General features: G+C 40.0%; 1 protein-coding gene across 3 annotated transcripts in view; it reads left to right on the top strand.

Annotated features, from left to right (window-relative positions):
• The window catches only part of PTPRG (protein tyrosine phosphatase receptor type G), a 575,819-nt gene that overhangs the window by 447,943 nt on the left and 108,077 nt on the right, over positions 1 to 19,799 (top strand). For all 3 annotated transcript variants that reach the window (XM_039546377.1, XM_039546378.1, XM_039546376.1), the window contains exon 9: positions 19,353 to 19,537. In XM_039546377.1, the coding sequence (XP_039402311.1) occupies positions 19,353 to 19,537 (185 nt within the window). The remainder of the gene's footprint in view (positions 1 to 19,352; positions 19,538 to 19,799) is intronic.

Genomic DNA, 19,799 nt, shown 5'->3' with positions numbered 1-19,799 from the left:
GCCTGGTCCACTGCACATTCTGAACTACTGACATATAAATAAAATGACTTGAAGTCACAATACTTGAGTGAAAGCTAAACCTATTGTTTATTTCTCTAGTAAATACAATGCATCATTATATAGTGTCATTCATGCAAAAGTACTGCAGCACAGAACATTTCACAGCCAGAGATAGTCTAGCATACAAATATAAGACTACAAGGTTAATATAATGTATGAAACCTTAACATATCTAACATCCTTCTACTTTCAGTGGCTGTCATTAAAATACCAGCATTTCTCAACAGCTAACAGTGTAATATCCAAGATTACCATAGTTTCTCTTTATATGTAGAATAAGAGATATTTGCAGTAACTGTATGATAATAGTTGGGAAACATTGACTTTTTAATGGCTTATGTTGTAATATATCATAGGATTGGCTGTAGCCATCTTAAGCTTTCGTTCATGTGAGATTTTTATGTCAAACCCCATGAAAACCTTGTGAACTGTTATAAATCTAGAAAACAATTTATAGTACGTACTTAATAAGCCATTTTATTTTATAGGAAAAGGAGCACAGAAATAGAATTTACAGGATTTGGAATAATTTTGACAATCACCCACTTAATAATGTCATGTGTCTGTCCATTGATGAACTATCTTCTCTTGAACTGTTCTGGATATGCCATACATCAGTATTGGAACCCCTGTTCTTTAGATATCAAAGATAATTCAAATCAGATCAATGGTGACCAGCTGACCAATAAACTATGAAGATACATAATAGAAAAATCAGTTTGTTCATCCAGTTCCCCTGGATGTATGTGTGACAGGTTCGGTCACAGAGACTCCCTTGGGACTGTCACCTGACGTGCTGGAATTATCTCTGAGCCCGTTTTCCCAGCCAACTTGGGACTCCAGAACCCTGCCTTGTTGAACCAGACTCGCTAGTCTGCTGCAACACAGACCCAGGTCTGAACCATGCCCCCAAAGCTGCAGGCTTTAACTGAAAGTCTGCTGAGCAGGTCAGCTCTCTCCAGCACGCAGACACCCAGCTCCCAATGGGATCCAAACCCCAAATAAATCCATTTTACTCTGTATAAAGCTTACACAGGGTAAGCTCATAAATTATCTGCCCTCTATAACACTGATAGAGAGAGCTGCACAGCTGTTTGCTTCCCCAGGTATTAATCACTTACTCTTGGTTTGTTAATAAACAAAAGTCTATATGATTTGATTAAGTATAAAAGTATAATTTAAGTGGTTTCAAGTAATAACAGACAGAACAAAGTAAGTTACCAAGCAAAATAAAACAAAACATCCAAATCTAAGCCTAATACATTAAGAAACTGAATACAGGTAAATCTCACCCTCACAGAGGTTTCAGTAAATTTCTTTCACAGACTAGACTCCTTCCTAGTCTGGGCACAATCCTCTCCCCCGGTACAGTCCTTGTTCCAGCTCAGGTGGTAGCTAGGGGATTTCTCATGACTGGCAACCACCTTTGTTCTGTTCAACCCCCTTTTATAGCTTTGGCCCAAGGCGGGAATCCTTTGTCTCTCTGGGTCCCCCACCGCTCCTTCTAAATGGAAAAGCACCAGGTTTAAGATGGATTCCTGTACTAGGTGACATGGTCACATGTCCTGTGAGACCCCAGCCTCCATTCTTTCTAGCCTGACTCACATGAACACAGGAAGGCTTACAAGTAAACAGAGCCATTTACAACCAATTGTCCTGGTTAATGGGAGCCATCAAGATTCTAAACCACCATTAATGACCCCACTTTGCATAATTACAATAGGACTTCAGAGTAATACTTCATATTTCTAGCTTCAGATACAAGAATGATACATTCATACAAATAGGATGAGCATACTCAGTAGAGTATAAGCTTTGTAATGATACCTTACAAGAGACCTTTTGCATAAATCATATTCCATTTACATTATATTCCCACTTATAAACATATTTCCATAAAACATATGGAGTGCAATGTCACAGTATGTTTCCCCATACAGGGCAGCAACTCGTAGTGTTTAGCAAGTGGAGTTTCTTGAATTCCCTCATCCCATTTCCTTTCATTGGCAGAACCTACTGAAATTTAATTTGCTTAGGACTGCTCTATATTAAAAGTTAGGGACATGCTTAAGTACCTTGCTGAATCAGCACCTATGAGCTCAGAATAACATTTAAATTGATCCTGCGATGATCAGTTGAGCCTGCTAATCAAAAAAACATACAAATCTTCTGTAACAATCTAGTCACTGAAATGTACAATTATGACATTCAGAACAACTTCAGCTGGAACATGATTTATTGATTAAGGGGTATCAGCCAGTAAATAAAAAATAAAATAACCTGTTGACGATCCCAGATTAGTGACGGATTATGGCTCTAATCCTTCAAACCCTCAGGTGATTTATCCCATTGAATTTAATAAGACTACTCACCTGTTTAGCGCTATGGATGTGTGTAAGGATTTGCAGGATTGGGGACTGCATGTGTAGACTTAAAAATGAGAGCTGGTCAGATATTAGATACAATTTTTAACTAAACAATAAATGAAATGGGTAATGTATTGAATATATTATTTGATTGATATTCTTAACCAGTTATCAAACTTATCAAATAATATAAAAATATTCATCAGATAACATGTAACAGAATGATAATGGCAATATTAGATTCATACCACTTGACCATCTCCGTTAACATTAATAATTGCACTTTAAAAATAAAAAACCTCCCCATAATAATTGGTTTCTCTATTTTCTGACTTTCCCACCTGATGAGTTCAGATTTCTGTGTTTGTCAAAGAGCATCACACATTATGCTCCTGGTTCTTCCTTGTTCAGTTTTTAATGAGCTGAGTTAGGATGATTTGTGATGATTAGCATAATAAGTGAGCATGACACTTAAGAGTATAATAATAAACAGGGTCCTCTCACTAAAGAGCTTACAGTCAACAGGCTCAACTCTCCAACCCTGAAAAATCCCTTACTTTCATAAGTAGCCCACTGAAATGAGATATACCAACAAACAGTTGGTGCAGCTGTTGCAAAGAAAACATACCACTGTTAATTCATAACTTGAGAAGTTGCTGCCTCTCAAGTAGTTGGTTTCAAAATACAACTGATTTCCAATAAAGTCTTTGCCTGTATTTCTGCTACTGATTTGGGCTCTTAGACAATTGTTTGTACGTATATATAGTTTGATTATGAATGCCTTTCACCTTTCAGTCTCATTAGATGAGCTATAAGGTTCACAACAATTAAAGGAACATCCCATGGGAGGTGCTCTTGACATCAGAGTTCTCTTTCGCAGATGCCTGATTACTTCCCCAAAGGTGTCTGATTGCTCTTCGCTGAGTCCCATATGATGCAGTTTGCCATCAGTGGGAATTTGTCTTAGAGTACTACCTTTAATTATGATCCTTGACTTAGTTAACTAATGAGCAGTCATAATTTCACTACAGTAACACCTAATGGCTTTTGACTCTAAGTCAACATCTGGGTTATTTCTCTAGTATTCCACATGTAAATGTTTTTCATATTTAGTGCGCCAGGTTAAGCCATCATGATGCACTCAGTTTGGAAGTCATTGTAACCTCCAAGTTATTAAAACTATCTAGAAGATGTGTTTTTGTTTTTGTTGTTTTCCTGTATGTTTCACTCTGGGGCAATGCTCCGAATATTGATTTGGAGTCAAAAGTACAGCGCTACTCAAGCAAAGCAAGGTAGTTCAGAATCATTATTTCACAGCTGCTGACATCAGAAATGAAAGCAATGCCTCCAACGGAAGTTCTTCCTTTTTTTCTGAATATCATCACACTCTTAGAAGGACAGTATCAGAGCATTGCTTCAATTAACATCATCCAAAAAAAGATGATTTTTTCTGGAAAGTGTGCAAGGTGAAGAAGTGTGTGAAGATGCAGTCATTTGGGGGCAGACAGTTTCAGGCATTAAAAGTAATATTTCAGAATGGAATGAAGCCTCAGACTTACGACACAATTGTTTCCTGAAAATTGAGTTGTAAGTCGAAACATTGTAACTAGCAACCACAATCCACTCCATTGCGGGACCAAGCATCGTAAAGTCGAAACCAATTTTCGTAAGCTGAATTGGTGTCAATTCAGAAACGTTGTAAGTACCGTTCATCATAAGTCGAATGTCGTAAAATCGAGGATTGCCTGTATTTTTGCCCTGTGCTTTATTTCTTCTTTTGGAATGAAAATCATCAGGAATAAAACTGAGTGTCTGGTTTGTAGATTTGATGCTGTCTTGTGGGAAGATGCAAGATGGTCATTAGGCCTGCGGTTGTGTGTAGTTCTGAGTGCTGGGCACTGAGGAAGAGACAGGAGCAGATCTTGAATACAGTGGAAATGAAAATGTTAAGATATGGATGCTTGGCATTACAAAGATGGACCATGTTCGTAACAAACAAATTAGGGTAATTGTGAAGTTGGCACCAATGATGGAAATGCTGAGGTAACCCAGGCTTAGACGGTTTACGCATGTGAAAAGAAGATCAAAATAATATATAGGAAACAGGGTGTTAAGCTTTGAAGTACAAGGTGAGAGAAAGGATGGAAGACCTCAAGCTGGATGGATGTCATACAAAAAGATTCGGTTAGCTGCAGAATTTCCGAGGAACTGCTTCAAGACTGACTGGAATGGAGTCGGGTCTTTGAGACTAAAGCTACAAGAATACTAATTTATTTTTCCTTTTTAAGTGCCAGTGTTTTGTGTAGTCCTCAAGGCAGACGAGCAGTCCCCTTGATTTCTTTCTGCAACTCCAAAGAAATAGCTCACGCAGGAAGGTTCCTTCTCTTTAAGAGTTGTATTAAAAAGTATGAGGCAAACAAAGAATCTTGTATAGCAACAAGTCCTAAATGCTCATTTCTGTCTCCCCTCAGAGACCTAATCTTTTATCCAAAACATAGTATACGTGAGAAATACAGATTTAAAATTATATATTACAAACATCTTAACTTGAAATCACTAACAAAATGATAAAACATTATTTATTTCTTCCCGTCTTATCGTTAGTTAGGGAAAATGCAAAGGAGCAAGAATCATTTTCAGTGCACTTACCATATGGTCACAGTTGCAGCTAGTCTTGCTGCCTTTGGTAGGATCTGTTCCACACAGTGACTGCCCTCTGGGTAAAAAAGTTTTTCTTAAACTGCCTAAGGGGCAGTTTCTGTTCATTCCCTTTTGTTTTAAAGTTTCTTTTGCAAATTTCTTTGTGCCATCACTTTCATTGTTATGCCCCTTCATATTTGCATATACCTTAGCCACATCACTTCTTTCTTGTCCTTTCCTTTGCAGATAACCCTAGTTATCTCAATATTTAAACTGTTCTAATCATTTTCCAGTGTCCCATGTCAGACACTGAGCTGATAATTCTATGCACCTTCTCATTATCACCCGACATCCTTTTCCTGATCAGTATCTTGCACTGCAGTTCTTCAGCCCTTGTATTATTATTTGTATAGCCCAGTAGGTGTGCACTATGCTAACACGTTAAACCCTGTCCTGCCCCCCAAGGAGTCTAAAATCTGAGAGACATGGAATACAGAGGATTAGGTATCAAGGTGAGAGTAGGAACTGACACTTTTCAGAAGGAGATACTCCACTTTTCTTACAAAAATGTATAAGCTGTTTGGTGTCCTTCCAGTTTGGTGTGTCCTGCCGACTTAGTTTTGTGTTAGTTTAGTGTGATGTTTCCATTGCTGTGACCACTATGGATAGTGAGTTATTAATAAGCATTTATGAAGCACCATAACTTTGCCTGGTGCTTTTGAGATTAGAGCATGGACAGGGATTATTTTTTAAAGAGTGGTATGAATAACATGTTACAAAAATTAACACCGTACATATTGCATCCTCCTGTGGTATGAGTGCACAGCTCCTATTAATGCTAATGGGAGCTGTGTACTCCACAAGGAGTAAAGAGGTGTTTTCCATTATATACCTCCGGTTCCAGTGGAAGCGTGACTAGGTGTATCTGTCCTTCATAGAAAACACGATAAAACCACAGTTAACAGGACTAACGCTCAGGGGCTCTATTTCTGGCTCTGCCACAGAGATCTTGCACAAGTCACTCCATCTTTCTGTGCCTCGGTTCCAGTATCAGTTAAATGAGGATGATTGTTTTTCTCTTCCTAACTGCAGTGTTAGGAGATGCTCAGGTCCCACAGTGATGGAGGCTATATTAAATTCTATACAGGGGGCTCCCCAGAAAGGATCGGAAAACTCTTCGTAATGTGGGTCTCAGACTTTCTGCCATTTAACATAGTTGGTTTCCAAAAACTACTATAATTTGATAGGTTGGAAAGATGCAAAGGTATCTGATTTCTGTCCCCCCTTCCTCACACACGCCTCCAGCAGCCACCCCACCCTAAGTGGGAGCTCTCGCTATCAGCCAGGCCAGGTTTAGCTTACTGGGCCAATTCAAGTAAGTTCCTGGGTTTGTCACCCATTCAGTCCATCACATTTCATTTTACAGCTGCACTGACATCACACACACACACATTCCTCTTCTCCTGTACTGGTGTGACTGTGTGCCTCTACTAGGCCAGCCATTGGGCCCTTGAAAATATTTATCATTCATCTCAAAATGTCCTACAGTTCAGACCAAGAGGAGTCATGATACATTCCCTTAATGAAAAGATCATAAGCTACGTGTGGAGCTGATTTGCCATTTTGAACAGGGCATCCTACATGCATATATGTATTGTGCATAGACTCTTGCCTCACTATGCTCGTGCCCACATGTTCCAAAAAGTGCTATGCACAAGTTGGCCGAACTGTTGGCTGCCATGCATCAGAAGCTTTAAATGGGTGACCCTAGTTAATGCTGTAAATATTTCTCTTCTCTAGAAAATCCTCCTTTGTGTGAGCATTGACACCGTATGTGTCTCTGCACTTGATCACGCCTGTTACGCTATATACCGAATATACTGTACAAATATATAAATACATAGATCTAAATAGACATAGGTATCCTTTTTAAAGGTATGTATCGTACCATGTATATGCTCTGTGTATCTGTAGTGTATAATATATACACAGAGATTGTAGTCCAGATCTTTAGCTGGTGTAGACTCGCATAACAGTGTTGAGCTCAGGGGAGTTGTGTTGATTGATACCCGCTGGATTTGGCCTACAGTGTACAAACTCGTGTGGGTGTGAGAGAGAGAGAGATTAAACATTTGAGGAGAGAAAACACACCACAGTTTCTGCCTTTCAGTAAAATAGGATTTGTTGCAGTGATGCCATGGAAACTCAAATACTAAAAAGAAATCCATACAGGAATGAATCAAATTGCACCCCAGATGTTAGCTGAATATTCACCTCAGGAAATGGTCCATCAGCAGACGGGGCAAAAACGTGGCTTTCCAAAGCCTCTTAAATGGGAAATTCTGTAAGAGCATTTTACCTACCCAGTCACCAGTGGGATGTCTTTGTTTCACATGGAGCATCAGACAACACGAGGTTTTGTCCATGTTTCTTAAGCATAAGGAACAACCTTGTTTGTTTGAAGCATAGTCAAAGGTAAGAGCAGAGAAGATAAATAGTCTGTGTCCTAGACACATTCTGCCTGTAGATTGAAGTAGATCAACACAAATATTTGCGAGTACTGTGCACTCTGTAGCCTGTAGATGCCTGCTAGCAAAGAGAAGGCAAAGGTAAAGGATAAAAGTGTGTGTCTCTTTAAAAGTGATTATTCTCATGTATTAATAATGGTGCTTACAAGGATCACAGCACTTAACATGATGAACTAAAACATAGCTAAGTGTTACAGACATTCGGTAAAAGAAAAGTGGCAGGGATGTTGTAAATCTGCCTCTTAGAACTCTTTCATGTATTTAAGCCTGTGTTTCCTCTGTGTATGATCCTCATAACCTGTCTCTTTTTCTTAGTGTAGGCAACCCACCATTCCAGGACAGAGAATGAATCAGATAGCAAAAAGCGTGGTGTTGTTTTCTATGGGTCTCATTCTAGTCTCACCCCAGTTACATACTGCAGTATTTCTGTTGAGTTACTCCTGAGTGATGCCAATGCAAGGAAGCAGAATCTGGCCCTTTATTACTTCCATTGCTATGATACAGTCAGTTTAATACATGCTGTGTGTGTGGATTTTGTGTTTGCAGTGTGTTTTACTTAGATTGAATCATTTTGATACATTACATGAGGGAAGGGGTGTTAGGAGACAGAATATGCGGGTTTCATATTTGCCCACTTTCTGGTTAGTCTTTAAAATGGCCTTGATTTCTGTATTGTTTGCAGACATATTTCTCCTAGTCAAAGCGACAGGTTGAAACTAGGGCTGTCGATTAGTTGTAGTTAACTCACGTGATTAACTCAAAAAAATTAATCACGATTTTAAAAAAAGTAATTGTGATTAATCGCACTGGTAAACAATAGAATACCAGTTGAAATTTATTAAAAAAAAATTGATGTTTTTCTACATTTTCAAATATATTGATTTCTATTACAACACAGAAAACAAAGTGTACAGTGTACACTTTATATTATTATTTTTTATTACAAATATTTGCACTGTAAAAAATGATAAACAAAAGAAATAGTATTTTCAATTCACCTCATACACATCTTGTAGTGCAATCTCTTTATCATAAAAGTGCAACTTACAAATGTAAATTTTTTGGTTACATCACTGCACTCAAAAACAAAACCATGTAAAACTTTAGAACCTACAAGTCCACTCAGTCCTACTTGTTGTTCAGCCAATCACTAAGACAAAGAAATTTGTTTACATTTACAGGAGATGCTGCCTGCTTCTTATTTACAATGTCACCTGAAAGTGAGAACAGGCGTTCGCATGGCATTTTTGTAGCCGGCATTGAAAGGTATTTGTGCCAGATATGTTAAACATTCGTACGCCCCTTCATGCTTCGGCCACCATTCCAGAGGATATGCTTCCATGCTGATGATGCTCATTTAAAAAATAATGCATTAATTAAATGTGTGACTGAACTCCTTGGGAGATAATTGTATGTCCCCTGCTCTGTTTTACTAGCATTCTGCCGTATATTTCATGTTATAGCAGTCTCAGATGATGACCCAGCACATGTTCATTCTAAGAACACTTTCACTGCAGATTTGACAAAATGCAAAGAAGATACCAATGTGAGATTTCTAAAAATAGCTACAGCACTCGACCCAGGATTCAAGAATCTGAAGCGCCATCCAAAATCTAAGAGGGACAAGGTGTGGAGCATGCTTTCAGAAGTCTTAAAAGAGCAACAATCAGATGCAGAAATTACAGAACCCAAACCACAAAAAAAGAAAATCAATCTTCTGCTGGTGGCATCTGATTCAGGTGATGAAAATGAAAATGTGTTGGTCCACTCTGCTTTGGATCCTTATCGAGCGGAACCCCATCATCAGCATGGACGCATGTCCTCTGGAATGGTGGCTGAAGCATGAAGGGGCGTACGAATGTTTAGCACATCTGGCATATAAATACCTTGCAGAGCCGGCTACAACAGTGCCATGGGAACGCCTGTTCTCACTTTCAGGTGACATTGTAAACAGGAAGCGAGCAGCATTATCTCCTGCAAATTGTAACCAAACTTGTTTGTCTGAGCGATTGGCTGAAGTAAGACTGAATGGACTTGTAGGCTCCATAGTTTTACATTGTTTTAGTTTTTAATGCAGGGGGGGTTTTGTACATAATTCTACATTTGTAAGTTGCACTTTCATGATGAAGAGATTGCTCCACAGTACTTGTATTAGAAGAATTGAAAAATCCTATTTCTTTCGTTTTTTACAGTGCTAATATTTGTAATAAAAAATAAACATAAAGTGAGCCCTGTACACTTTGTATTCTGCATTGTAATTGAACTCAATATATTTGAAAATGTAGAAAACATTGGGGTGCTAGAGCCTTGGGGCTTTGCTCCTTACTTGGAGTGCGGGTTGCAGAGGGGTCCCCCTCCCTGCCCAAGAGGCAGGGGCAGCAGCACGGAATCCCTATTTCCCCTAGAAGTGGCAGCAGGAACTCTATTCTGTTTGGGGGTAACCAAGGATGTATTTTCCCTCCATAGAGGCAGCGACAGCAGCAGGCCCCCTCCCATCTTCTCTCCCTTTCCTCAATATTTGAGTGTGCTGGGGTAGATGGGTGGGCTGGGTCTGCTGCATTTTCCCTTCCTGCCACACCCAGAGCCCCCAGCTGAGATCCATGGGGCTTTCCGAGCTATTCTTTCAGGTTTGCTGCAGAGTCAGGAAGACATCGCAGCATCAGTGATGCTCGGGCCACATTTTCAAGCTTTTACTCTAACTGCAGACCAGAGATTTGCATATAAAGGCAAGTAGAAATCCTGGTGTATTCATGTGCCTCTAAGAATCAGTACCCTGGGCATGGATCAGTAGTGCCTATGTCTTAATCCAGCTCTGTCCTCACCAGGCACATATCTGGTGTGTCTCACTGATGGGAGGGCAAAAGTCTTCAAGAGAGAGCCTGCTGGCCTTCTACACCAACTACATTTTTGGCCCACAGCCTTCCTAGTTCTGGGTAGGGCTCTTCTGAGGGTAGGCGGGCACAGACTCCTTACTCCCCCCTCCCCCACCTTCAATTGAAAGTTGGAACATAGGGTGACCAGATGAGAGGAAGAAAATATTGGGACACACGGGGTGTCTGCCGGCGGAGCAAAAAAAAAAAAAAAAGCCGAGTGCTGCCAGCAGAGCGAAATATTGAGACAAACACCTAAATACCGGGACGGTCTGGTCACCCTATTGGAACAGGAAGTATCCTCCTCATGCTATGAGATTTTTAAATTGGTCGCAAGTGTGTGTGTGTGTGTATGTATGTATAAGACTACTTATCTATCTCTATATGCATAAACATCATTTAATATACTTTGTGGGTGTATATAGACAGATTCATAGGTTTCAAGGCCAAAAGGGATCATTGTGATCATATAATCTGACCTCTGTATAGAACAGGCCAGAGAACTTCCCCAAAATAATTCCTAGAGATGATCTTTTAGAAAAACATCCAATATTGATTTTTAAAATGTCAGTGATGGCGAATCCTCCAGAACCCTTGGTAAATTGCTCCAATGGTTAATTACTTCTTTTACTGTTAAAAACGTATACCTGATTCCAGTCTGAATTTGTCTAGCTCCAACTTCCAGCCATGGGTCTGCATTATACCTTTCTCTGCTGAAGCTATTATTAAATATTTGTTCCCCCTGTAGATGCTCATAGACTGATCAAATCACCCTTTCTCTTTGTTATGCTAAATAGATTGAGCATTCTGAGTCTCTCATTCTAAGGCATGTTTTCATATCCTTTAATCATTCTCATGGCTCTTCTCTGAACCCCATCCTTCTTGAATTGTGGATGACAGAACTGGACACAGTATTCCAGCAGTGCTTACGTCAATGCCAAATACAAAAGTAAAATAACTGCTCTACTTTTACTTGAGGTTCCCCTGTTTTTGCATCCAAGCATCACATTAGCCCTTTTGGACACAGCCTCACACTAGGAACTCATGTTCAGCTGATTCTCCACCATGACCCCCAAATCTTTTTCAGAGTCACTGCTTCCCAGGAGAGAGTCCCCCATTCTGTAAGTGTGGCCTTCATTCTTTGTTCTTAGATGTATACTTTACGTTTAGCCATAGTAAAACTCATATTTGCTTGAGCCCAACTTACCAAGTGATATAGATTGCTCTGAATCAGTGACCTGTCCTCTTCATTATTTATCACTGCCCCAATTTTTGTGTCATCTGCAAACTTTATCAGTGATTTTGTATTTTCTTTCAGGACATTAATAAAAATGTTAAATATAGACAGTGTAGGGCCAAGAGATGATCCCTGCAGGGCCCGCCTGGAAACACACCTGTTCGATGATGGTTCCCCGTTTACAATTACATTTTGATATCTAGCCATCTTTTAGTCCATTTATTGTGTGCCACATTAATTTTATATCTTTCTTATTTTTAATCAAAGTGTCATGCAGTACCAAGTCAAATGTCTAAGTATATTGCATCAGCACTGTTGCCTTTATTAAGCAAACTTGTAATCTCATAAAAAAAATTGAGTTTGACAGGATATATTTTCTATAAACCCATGCTGACTGGCATTAATTATATTATCCTCCTTTAATTCTTTATCAGTCAAGTCCCATTTCAGCCACTTCATTGCCTGGGATTGATGTCAGACTGACAGGGTTATAATTACCCAGGTCATCCTGTTTATCCTTTTTAAATATTGGCACAACATTAGTTTTCTTCCAGTCTTTAGGAACTTTCCCAGTGTTCCAAGGCTTATTGAACATCAGCATTAATGGTCCAGCAAGCTCCTTGGCCAACTCTTTTAAAACTTTTGACTGCAAGTCATCTTAACCTGCTGATTTTAACATGTGTAACTTTAGTAGCTGCTACTTATCATCTTCCAGGAATAATAGTGGGATGGGAAGAGTGTTATCATATGCTATGACTATATCATCTGTTTTTACCCCAAATACAGAGCAAAAATATTTATTGAACACTTTTCTGAGTGTTCTACCAATTCTACCATTTCCACCTAGTAATGGACCAATACCATTGTTGGATTCTTTTTGTTTCTAATATATTTTTTTAAAACTGCTTCTTATTATCCTTAACTCTGCCAGCCATAGATTTCTCCTTGCCCTGGTGCTTCCATTATCAATTTTCTACAGTTCTCAGCTTCTGACCTATATTCATTGCTATCAATTTCCCTTTTCTTCCATTTGCTGTACATTATTTTTTAATTTTTTATCAACTGTCTTCACTTCTCCACTAAACCAGGTTGTTTTTTTAAAGTAGTATGGCCATCTTCTAAAATAATTCCCAGCATCCATCTCTCTGTCTCTGTATGTGTGTGTATATATAAAAAACTGGTCTGGACTTAATTCTGTTTGCACATTATACATTTGATCAAGTCATGATACTTGTACCTAACTTACCATTATTTTTTAGTTCTGTGATCAGTTCCACTTTATCTGTCAAGATGAGGCCTAATCTAGAATTCTGTCATGTTAGATGCACACTTCTTGAGGTAGGAAATTATCATCTCTAATGTTTAGGAATTCCAATGATGTTTTGTACTGGCAGCACGAGAGTTCCAGCATATGTCACTCAAATTGAGGTCCCCACTGATCACACTGCATTTTTCCCACACGCTGTAGCCACGTGCATAATGTGCCAGTCATACTGTTCCGTAATATGATTTGGTGGCCTGTAGCAGACACCAACTAATACCCCCTCTTGTGCTTTATCAGTTAGGACATTGATCCATAAGCATTCAAGATGATTTTCTTCCGAGTTAGCAGTGACTCGTAGTCATGTATCTGTTGATAGTCATGTGTATAATATGCCACTTAGGATGAGGCAATATTTAGGTTCTAAATTGCAGAGCCATGTGATAGATAAATGTATTCCTCGCCTTGTAGCACTTCACTTGCTCTCTGTCCACTAATCCATCTCCCCAGGATTTATTCTAACATACCAAACCTCTGAGCAGCTTCAATGCACTCCCAGTTTTTAAAATCATTTTGATTCAGAAATGTTTCCTTTCCTCCATCCACTTGTGAATTTTCTTCAAAAGTCCCCTTGCCCAAGGACTCCCCATCCTTGCACAGGCAAGATTGAGTTCTTCACCAGCCCTGGCTTTTCTGTGCACAAAAATGTCATGACTTTAATATGCAATATGTCCCAGTTCTGCAACAATAGAAACAGCAATTTATGCCTTTGGGAAGGAGGAGATTCCCAGCTTCCCAAAAGAGGACACAGCACATCCAGAAATAATGGTGGTGACATTTTTATGCATAGAAAAGCTAACTTAGAACATTTCTAGGTTTTGATTGATCTCTCTGAGCCCTGTCCTGTTGGGTTCATAGTACAAGTAGGCTTGGAAGGATTCGATTTTTATCGTTAAAAGTCTATAACCATCCGTTTCGTTGTACACGAGCAAACTGACAAAAAAATTTCCATTAATGATGATCCAAATTTACAGACTGGCAAAGTAAGAAAAATGCTGCTTGAGAGCTTATTCGAGTTTGATTTAAGACTATTTGCTTTCTATATTTTGACACGCAATGTTGACAGTTTGTGTTTTAATGGTCATAAAGCTTTAACTTTTTGAATCTCAACATCTACTGTCATTAAACTATCTGACCTCCCCATTGTCGGACACACACCCCCTAACTTTCCCCAACTGTGAAAATTTAAATTGATAAAAATGGGGGAGAGAGGCTCTGAAAACTTAAATCAATAAAAAACAAATGCTTAAAAATAAACTTATATTATCCGACAAAATTATAAAAATCAAATTCCACCAAGACAAAGTATACTTTACAAGAGGAAGCAATAAAAGAAATAAACTCAATGCAAGTTTTAAAACATTCCTTAAATAGTGTTTCAGTAATATAGCTAGCGTAAGCAAAATGCACGCTGGTGCAGTGTGGCGTAGAAATTTTATCAGGGTAGAACTGCATATGTCACTACCTGTGAATAAGGTGCGTATTCCAAACTTTGGCTGCTAAAACCTTTCTAGCACATGGTGTGATCAAGTATGTTTATATAAGTAGTTAGTCATAGGTATGTCTTACATCAGTGCCTAATGCCTGCTAAACCAGCGGCATCTTCTTTTTCTTTCTTTCTTTTTTTTTTTAAAAACACCTCTCAATCAGGGATACAGAGGAGGGCTGCCGTGAGATTCTGGATTAGGCTCTATGGGGATTGATTGAGTTAGGAAAATCCCATGGAGGTTGCATAGCCAAATACAACGTAGAAATCAAATGAAGGGAGAGATCAGTGTGGAGATGTTACATTAATTTTATTTGTTCCAGACCATTTGAATGCTTTTAATATGAAGGAAATAATTCTCTGTTGCGTGGCTGACCTGAATGGTGCTGTAGATTAAGCATATGACTGTGTTGTGCTTTGCTGTGGTGGTGTGCAAGGGTGGACAGAGGACATTTGCAGAACTCCCCCCAGGAGTGAAAGGGGAAAGCGGGATCTCTCCATAGTTCAGCGAAAGCTAGGGGAAAGAGGCCAGCCGTAAACCTCATTTTTCTCAGGGGGGCCATGATCTGCAGTGCAGAGGCTGTGTCTAGTCCCCAGGAAACCACCACAAATGCTGCCACCAGCTCTAGACGTCAGCTGAGGTTGCAGTGTTTCAGTTCAGAGCAGCCAAGTGCACTCAGAGCTCCTTCCCTTAGGTCGCCCCCCTGTCATCCTCCCCCTACAACTGTTTTGCAGAGGACACGGAAGGCGGACACTGTTTCTGTTTGTTCTTGTTGCACCAGCCCAGAGAGGAAGAGATCGTCCAGTTAGGGTAATAGCTGAGAACTTGGAAGACATGACTTTGATTCCCGGCTTCACCACAGACTTCCTGCATGACCTTGGGCACATCACTTAGCCTCCCTGTGCCTCAGTTCCCCTTCTGTAAACTGTGGATAATAACTCTGCCTGCCTCCTGGGGTATTGTGAGGGGTGTTGCATTATAGACTGTCAGGAGCTCAGGTACTACTGTGCTGAGAGCCATATTTAAGAGACATTTGTCCTGAAATGAGGACTGGCTGTGGTGGTTTTGTGTTGTAACAATTCCGAGACCTAATACTCTCTTTATCACTGCCTTTCATGCTGACCAGTATTGTCTCATTGTTCCTTTGCCTTCCCCGTCTGTCTGTCTGTCTCTTGTCTTATACTTAGATTGTAAGATCTCTGGGATGGGACACATCTTTCTTCTGTGTCAGTACAGTGCCTAGCACCATGGGGTCCCAGTCCATGACTCGGGTTACGGTAATATAAGTAATAATAATGGCTGACTCTGAAGGAAAGGCATGGTAATATTTTCTCTAAAAACAGCTGAGATCTGTGATTTCAATGTCAAATGGCTTTTTTTAAAGAAATCATCAATTCACTGGCTTGTTTGCTCATTTAGCCTGAAAAACTCTTGTTTCTTTTCAGTGTATTCTGTTTCAATCCAGAGCAACATACAAACATTTTTTTCCTCTCTGCATTTGTATTTGTCCTTCAGCTTTACACTTTGCAAAATCTATGGGGGCTCCTTAGCATCCTAAAATATGGTTTAAAAAAAATCCAGAATCTGTGAATCTTTTCCTTCCTAAAATGCAAGACAAACACAATATGGAAAGTAAATGGTCTCTCTAGAAAATGCGGATAGCTTTATAAACAGTCAAATTGTTATGTACTTTTTCACTCCTTTCAGACATTTGCTACATTATGTACTGTTCTAATTAAATCATCAAATTGAATTATCAGATCAAATGTTTTTTATTCCATTGTGTCCTGAACAGGTTTGGTTAAATTAATAAACCATATGTTTCATTTTACAAACAAAAAGGGAAAAAAATCCTATTTTTCCCATTCATCAATCCAGAAACCCTCAAAATAGATAACTGAATAGAAAATGCTAGTTAGTATGTAATCATAACACATTCTTCCCTTGTGCCTCAGAATAATTGAAACAAAGTCCTATTAAATCATAAACGTTGTGAATTTTCTTTATTGTGAAATAGCAGCATTGTGAATTCAGTGTCCTCCTAGCAGGCCAGAACCCTGATTTCCCAACCATTCTATGGCTCGATCCAGCAGAGCCTTTTAGATCATGTGTTAGTGAAATCAGTGATGGCATTAGAGCGGTTAAAGTCATGCACTATGCTTAGCTGGATCGGGGTTCAGGTGGAAACAATGGCAGCTCCGTACCCAGTGGCTGCGGAGTCACTGTCAGGCTCTTATGCACAAGTCTCTAAATGATGAGTCAACAAATACTACAGGGACATTACAAGTATTTGGGGCCTGTTTAGCCTTTATTTGATGTCTCCTGTGAAGGTTACCGGAGAATTGCTTTTTAAATCAATTCCTGCTGCGGTAAAACAAACTCCAAGGAGGCCTTGATGGGGCTTCTTTGGGACTAACCACTACTTAACTGGACAGTGTGTTGGATGCTGATTGACACAAGCTCCCAAGATCTGCGCGTGCTCCCAGCTCCAATAGGCTTTGAATTGAATGGAACAATAAAGCAACTATGGTATTTTGGAGAATAACACTTCTATGGCAAAGGTGTTAATGAAATATTTGTTACGATATATTGAAATAAGTATTCAGTGTGGAAAATCTCCATGGAAAGGGGTGAACATAGAGAGACTTGCCTGTGGAACTGGCTATCACAGCTATGTCTGGACAGTCGTTAAGGGGATTGTGTGGCTTAAGTGCTCTCTTTTTCTCTGGATGGGAACTAAACAGCCCCATTGGACACTGGATAGAGTCAAACCTACTGGAGGTTCTTGTGTTGCAGAAAAACTGCAGACAGGGAAAGTTAATGTGTAGGGCCCCCACCTAAACTAGCCCACACTTAGTAGACGGAACATGAGCCCCCTGCAGGCCGTAGGGCTAAGTGTTGAAAGAACAGGGCACCAGTAGGAGAGAGGAACAGGTAGTACGCTCAGAGGAGAAAAACAGAGGCCCAGGGTAAGAGAGAAGAATTCTTGGGAACAGTGACTTAGTGGTGTCCTAGAAGGGGGTTTCTGGAAATGGCATTGCCCGTGGTAAGGTGCAGTTTTGGCCACCTCCGTTCAAAGTAATCACGACATTTGTAAATAGGTAAATTACACTTGAAACTGCCACGAGTTTCTTTTGTAGGGGGAAAGTCTCCTGCTACACATCAATTGCTTCACAAACATGCCTCAAAAAGACGACAAGGTTCTGTTCTCTCATTTTGCCCCCGTTCATTATGAAATGAGGGTGACAAATGCATGGGATACATTTAACAGGGCCATCCCACTGGAAATACTGGAGATGCACCTGTTTATCCATTTGCAGCACGTTTTTATTTATAAACCACGGGTGTTTGGTAATGCAGCAGCAAATGACATGGCCAGACAGGAAACCCAGATCTGGAAATAGACTTTGTTTTCTCTTCAATGCAGCTGCGACTCTTCAGGAGTAAAATGTTTGTACATGTACATGCAGGGAGCAAACTTAGGGCAGGTGTGTTTTAACTTGTAGTGGAAAGTAGGAGTGGGGAGGATAATATTGGAAAGAGTGTACAGGTTTGGTGGCCTGGGTGACACCCTGAGCCTTTCCTGTCAGCAAAGACCAGATCCTTAGTCCCTGCTGAGTGGATTGAGGTACCATAGCATGCAATTCTTTGTGGCTCAAGGGTTATATTTGGAAAGAGGGTGTGAGAATCTATCCTGAATTACATATTTTAATCACGACTCTTTTCAAGCTTGGAAAAATATATAGCCCTTATAGCGGGAGACCAGTATGTTCTTTATAGATAGCATATTAGTGCCATCTAGTGTTCTCCATTAGTATGCCTTTAAATTTCAACTATTAGACAAATATTTTCTTGAGTCATCCTGAATGGGCTGAGTTCTTCAATGCATACCAGCATAGAGCACACGCTGGGTCAGTGCCCATACTCAGTCCTCCTCTTTTGTAGGCAGCTGAAATAACTAGCAGTTCAGCTCAAGCTAGGCCATTCCTAGGGTTTCCCTCCCGGACATTCCCCCCTCAAGTCCTAGCACACTCTGGCCAGAGAGCAACTTCCACCACCTTTATATCCAAGGCGGGATTAGAAAGGCACAGCTTCCAGAGCAAGGCAGCAGGAGTCAGTCGACAGTTCCACACAGCGTTCCTCCCAGAAACCTGCTAGGAAGTGTCAGCCAAAGAGCTAGGTGCCGGCTTACGGACATGCCCTTTCTTCCTTTTGTGACATTTGAATGAGAAGCAGTGTCTGTGTTTCCCTGCAAAGCAGGTGAAGAAGAGTATAAAATACCCTCCAAAGAAACCATATTGTGTCCCAGTAATAACTCTTAGCTCTGATATAGGGCATTGCATCTTCAAAGTGCTTTGCAAACATTAGCTAATTCTCCCAGCACCGTGTGAGGCAGGGAAGAATTATTGCTCCCATTTTAGGCATCAGGCAATTGTAATGCAGGAAAGTTGCACAGGGAAATTAAGACCCAAAGGTTTAAAAGGGCACTGAGCACTTTGGGTGTGCAGAATGCTCAGCGTGCGGAGGGTGAGATATGTAGGCACATGCAGGGAGTGAAGATTTTGTGCTCATTTGTAAAATAAATAATTGGGCCTAAGCAACTTGCCCAAGGCCACAGACATAATGGGCCCTATTGTCTGTTATCCCTTTCCTGCACTTGGCACAGGAAAGCAACTGGAAGTGGTTTAAATCCCATTGGTTTCAATGTAACATAGAGTAAAATATTACAGAGCTTGTGTAAATGTGTCAAAAATCTGGCTTTTTAATGTTAAATGCAATTTTTCTCCTATTTGGTTTCTCTCTATTCTTCAGGCGAGCTTTATATCTGATCCCTTTTGTTTAGTTTGCAGTACTCCCCCGGTCAACATGAAAGTGCAGCCTGTGAACAGAACAGCCTTGCTAGTAACTTGGAACCAACCAGAGATCATCTACCACCCTCCCATTATGAACTACATGATCTCCTACAGCTGGACTAAAAATGAAGATGAAAAAGAGAAGACTTTCACCAAGGACAGTGACAAGGACCTGGTAAAACTACAGCATCAGCAATTGACCTTAGTCTTAAGCTAGCCTTACACTGTACTTTCCTCAGTAGGAGAAGGTGGGGTACGAAAGCATTTGTTCTGTTTAAATGAATGGTTAGTTTTTTAAATTGCAACGAATTGCTTTTCACACATTCGGTGCTAGTTGAATTCTACATAGCACATCGTCCAGTATACCAGAGTGTTAATTTATTGTTCACATGGTGGGCACAAAGGGAAATGGGTAGGCAGGTATTTTTTTTTATATA

Source organism: Mauremys reevesii, linkage group 7 (assembly GCF_016161935.1).
Source record: "Mauremys reevesii isolate NIE-2019 linkage group 7, ASM1616193v1, whole genome shotgun sequence".
NCBI classification, from domain to species: domain Eukaryota; kingdom Metazoa; phylum Chordata; order Testudines; family Geoemydidae; genus Mauremys; species Mauremys reevesii.
This window is presented reverse-complemented; position numbering and strand designations above follow the sequence as displayed.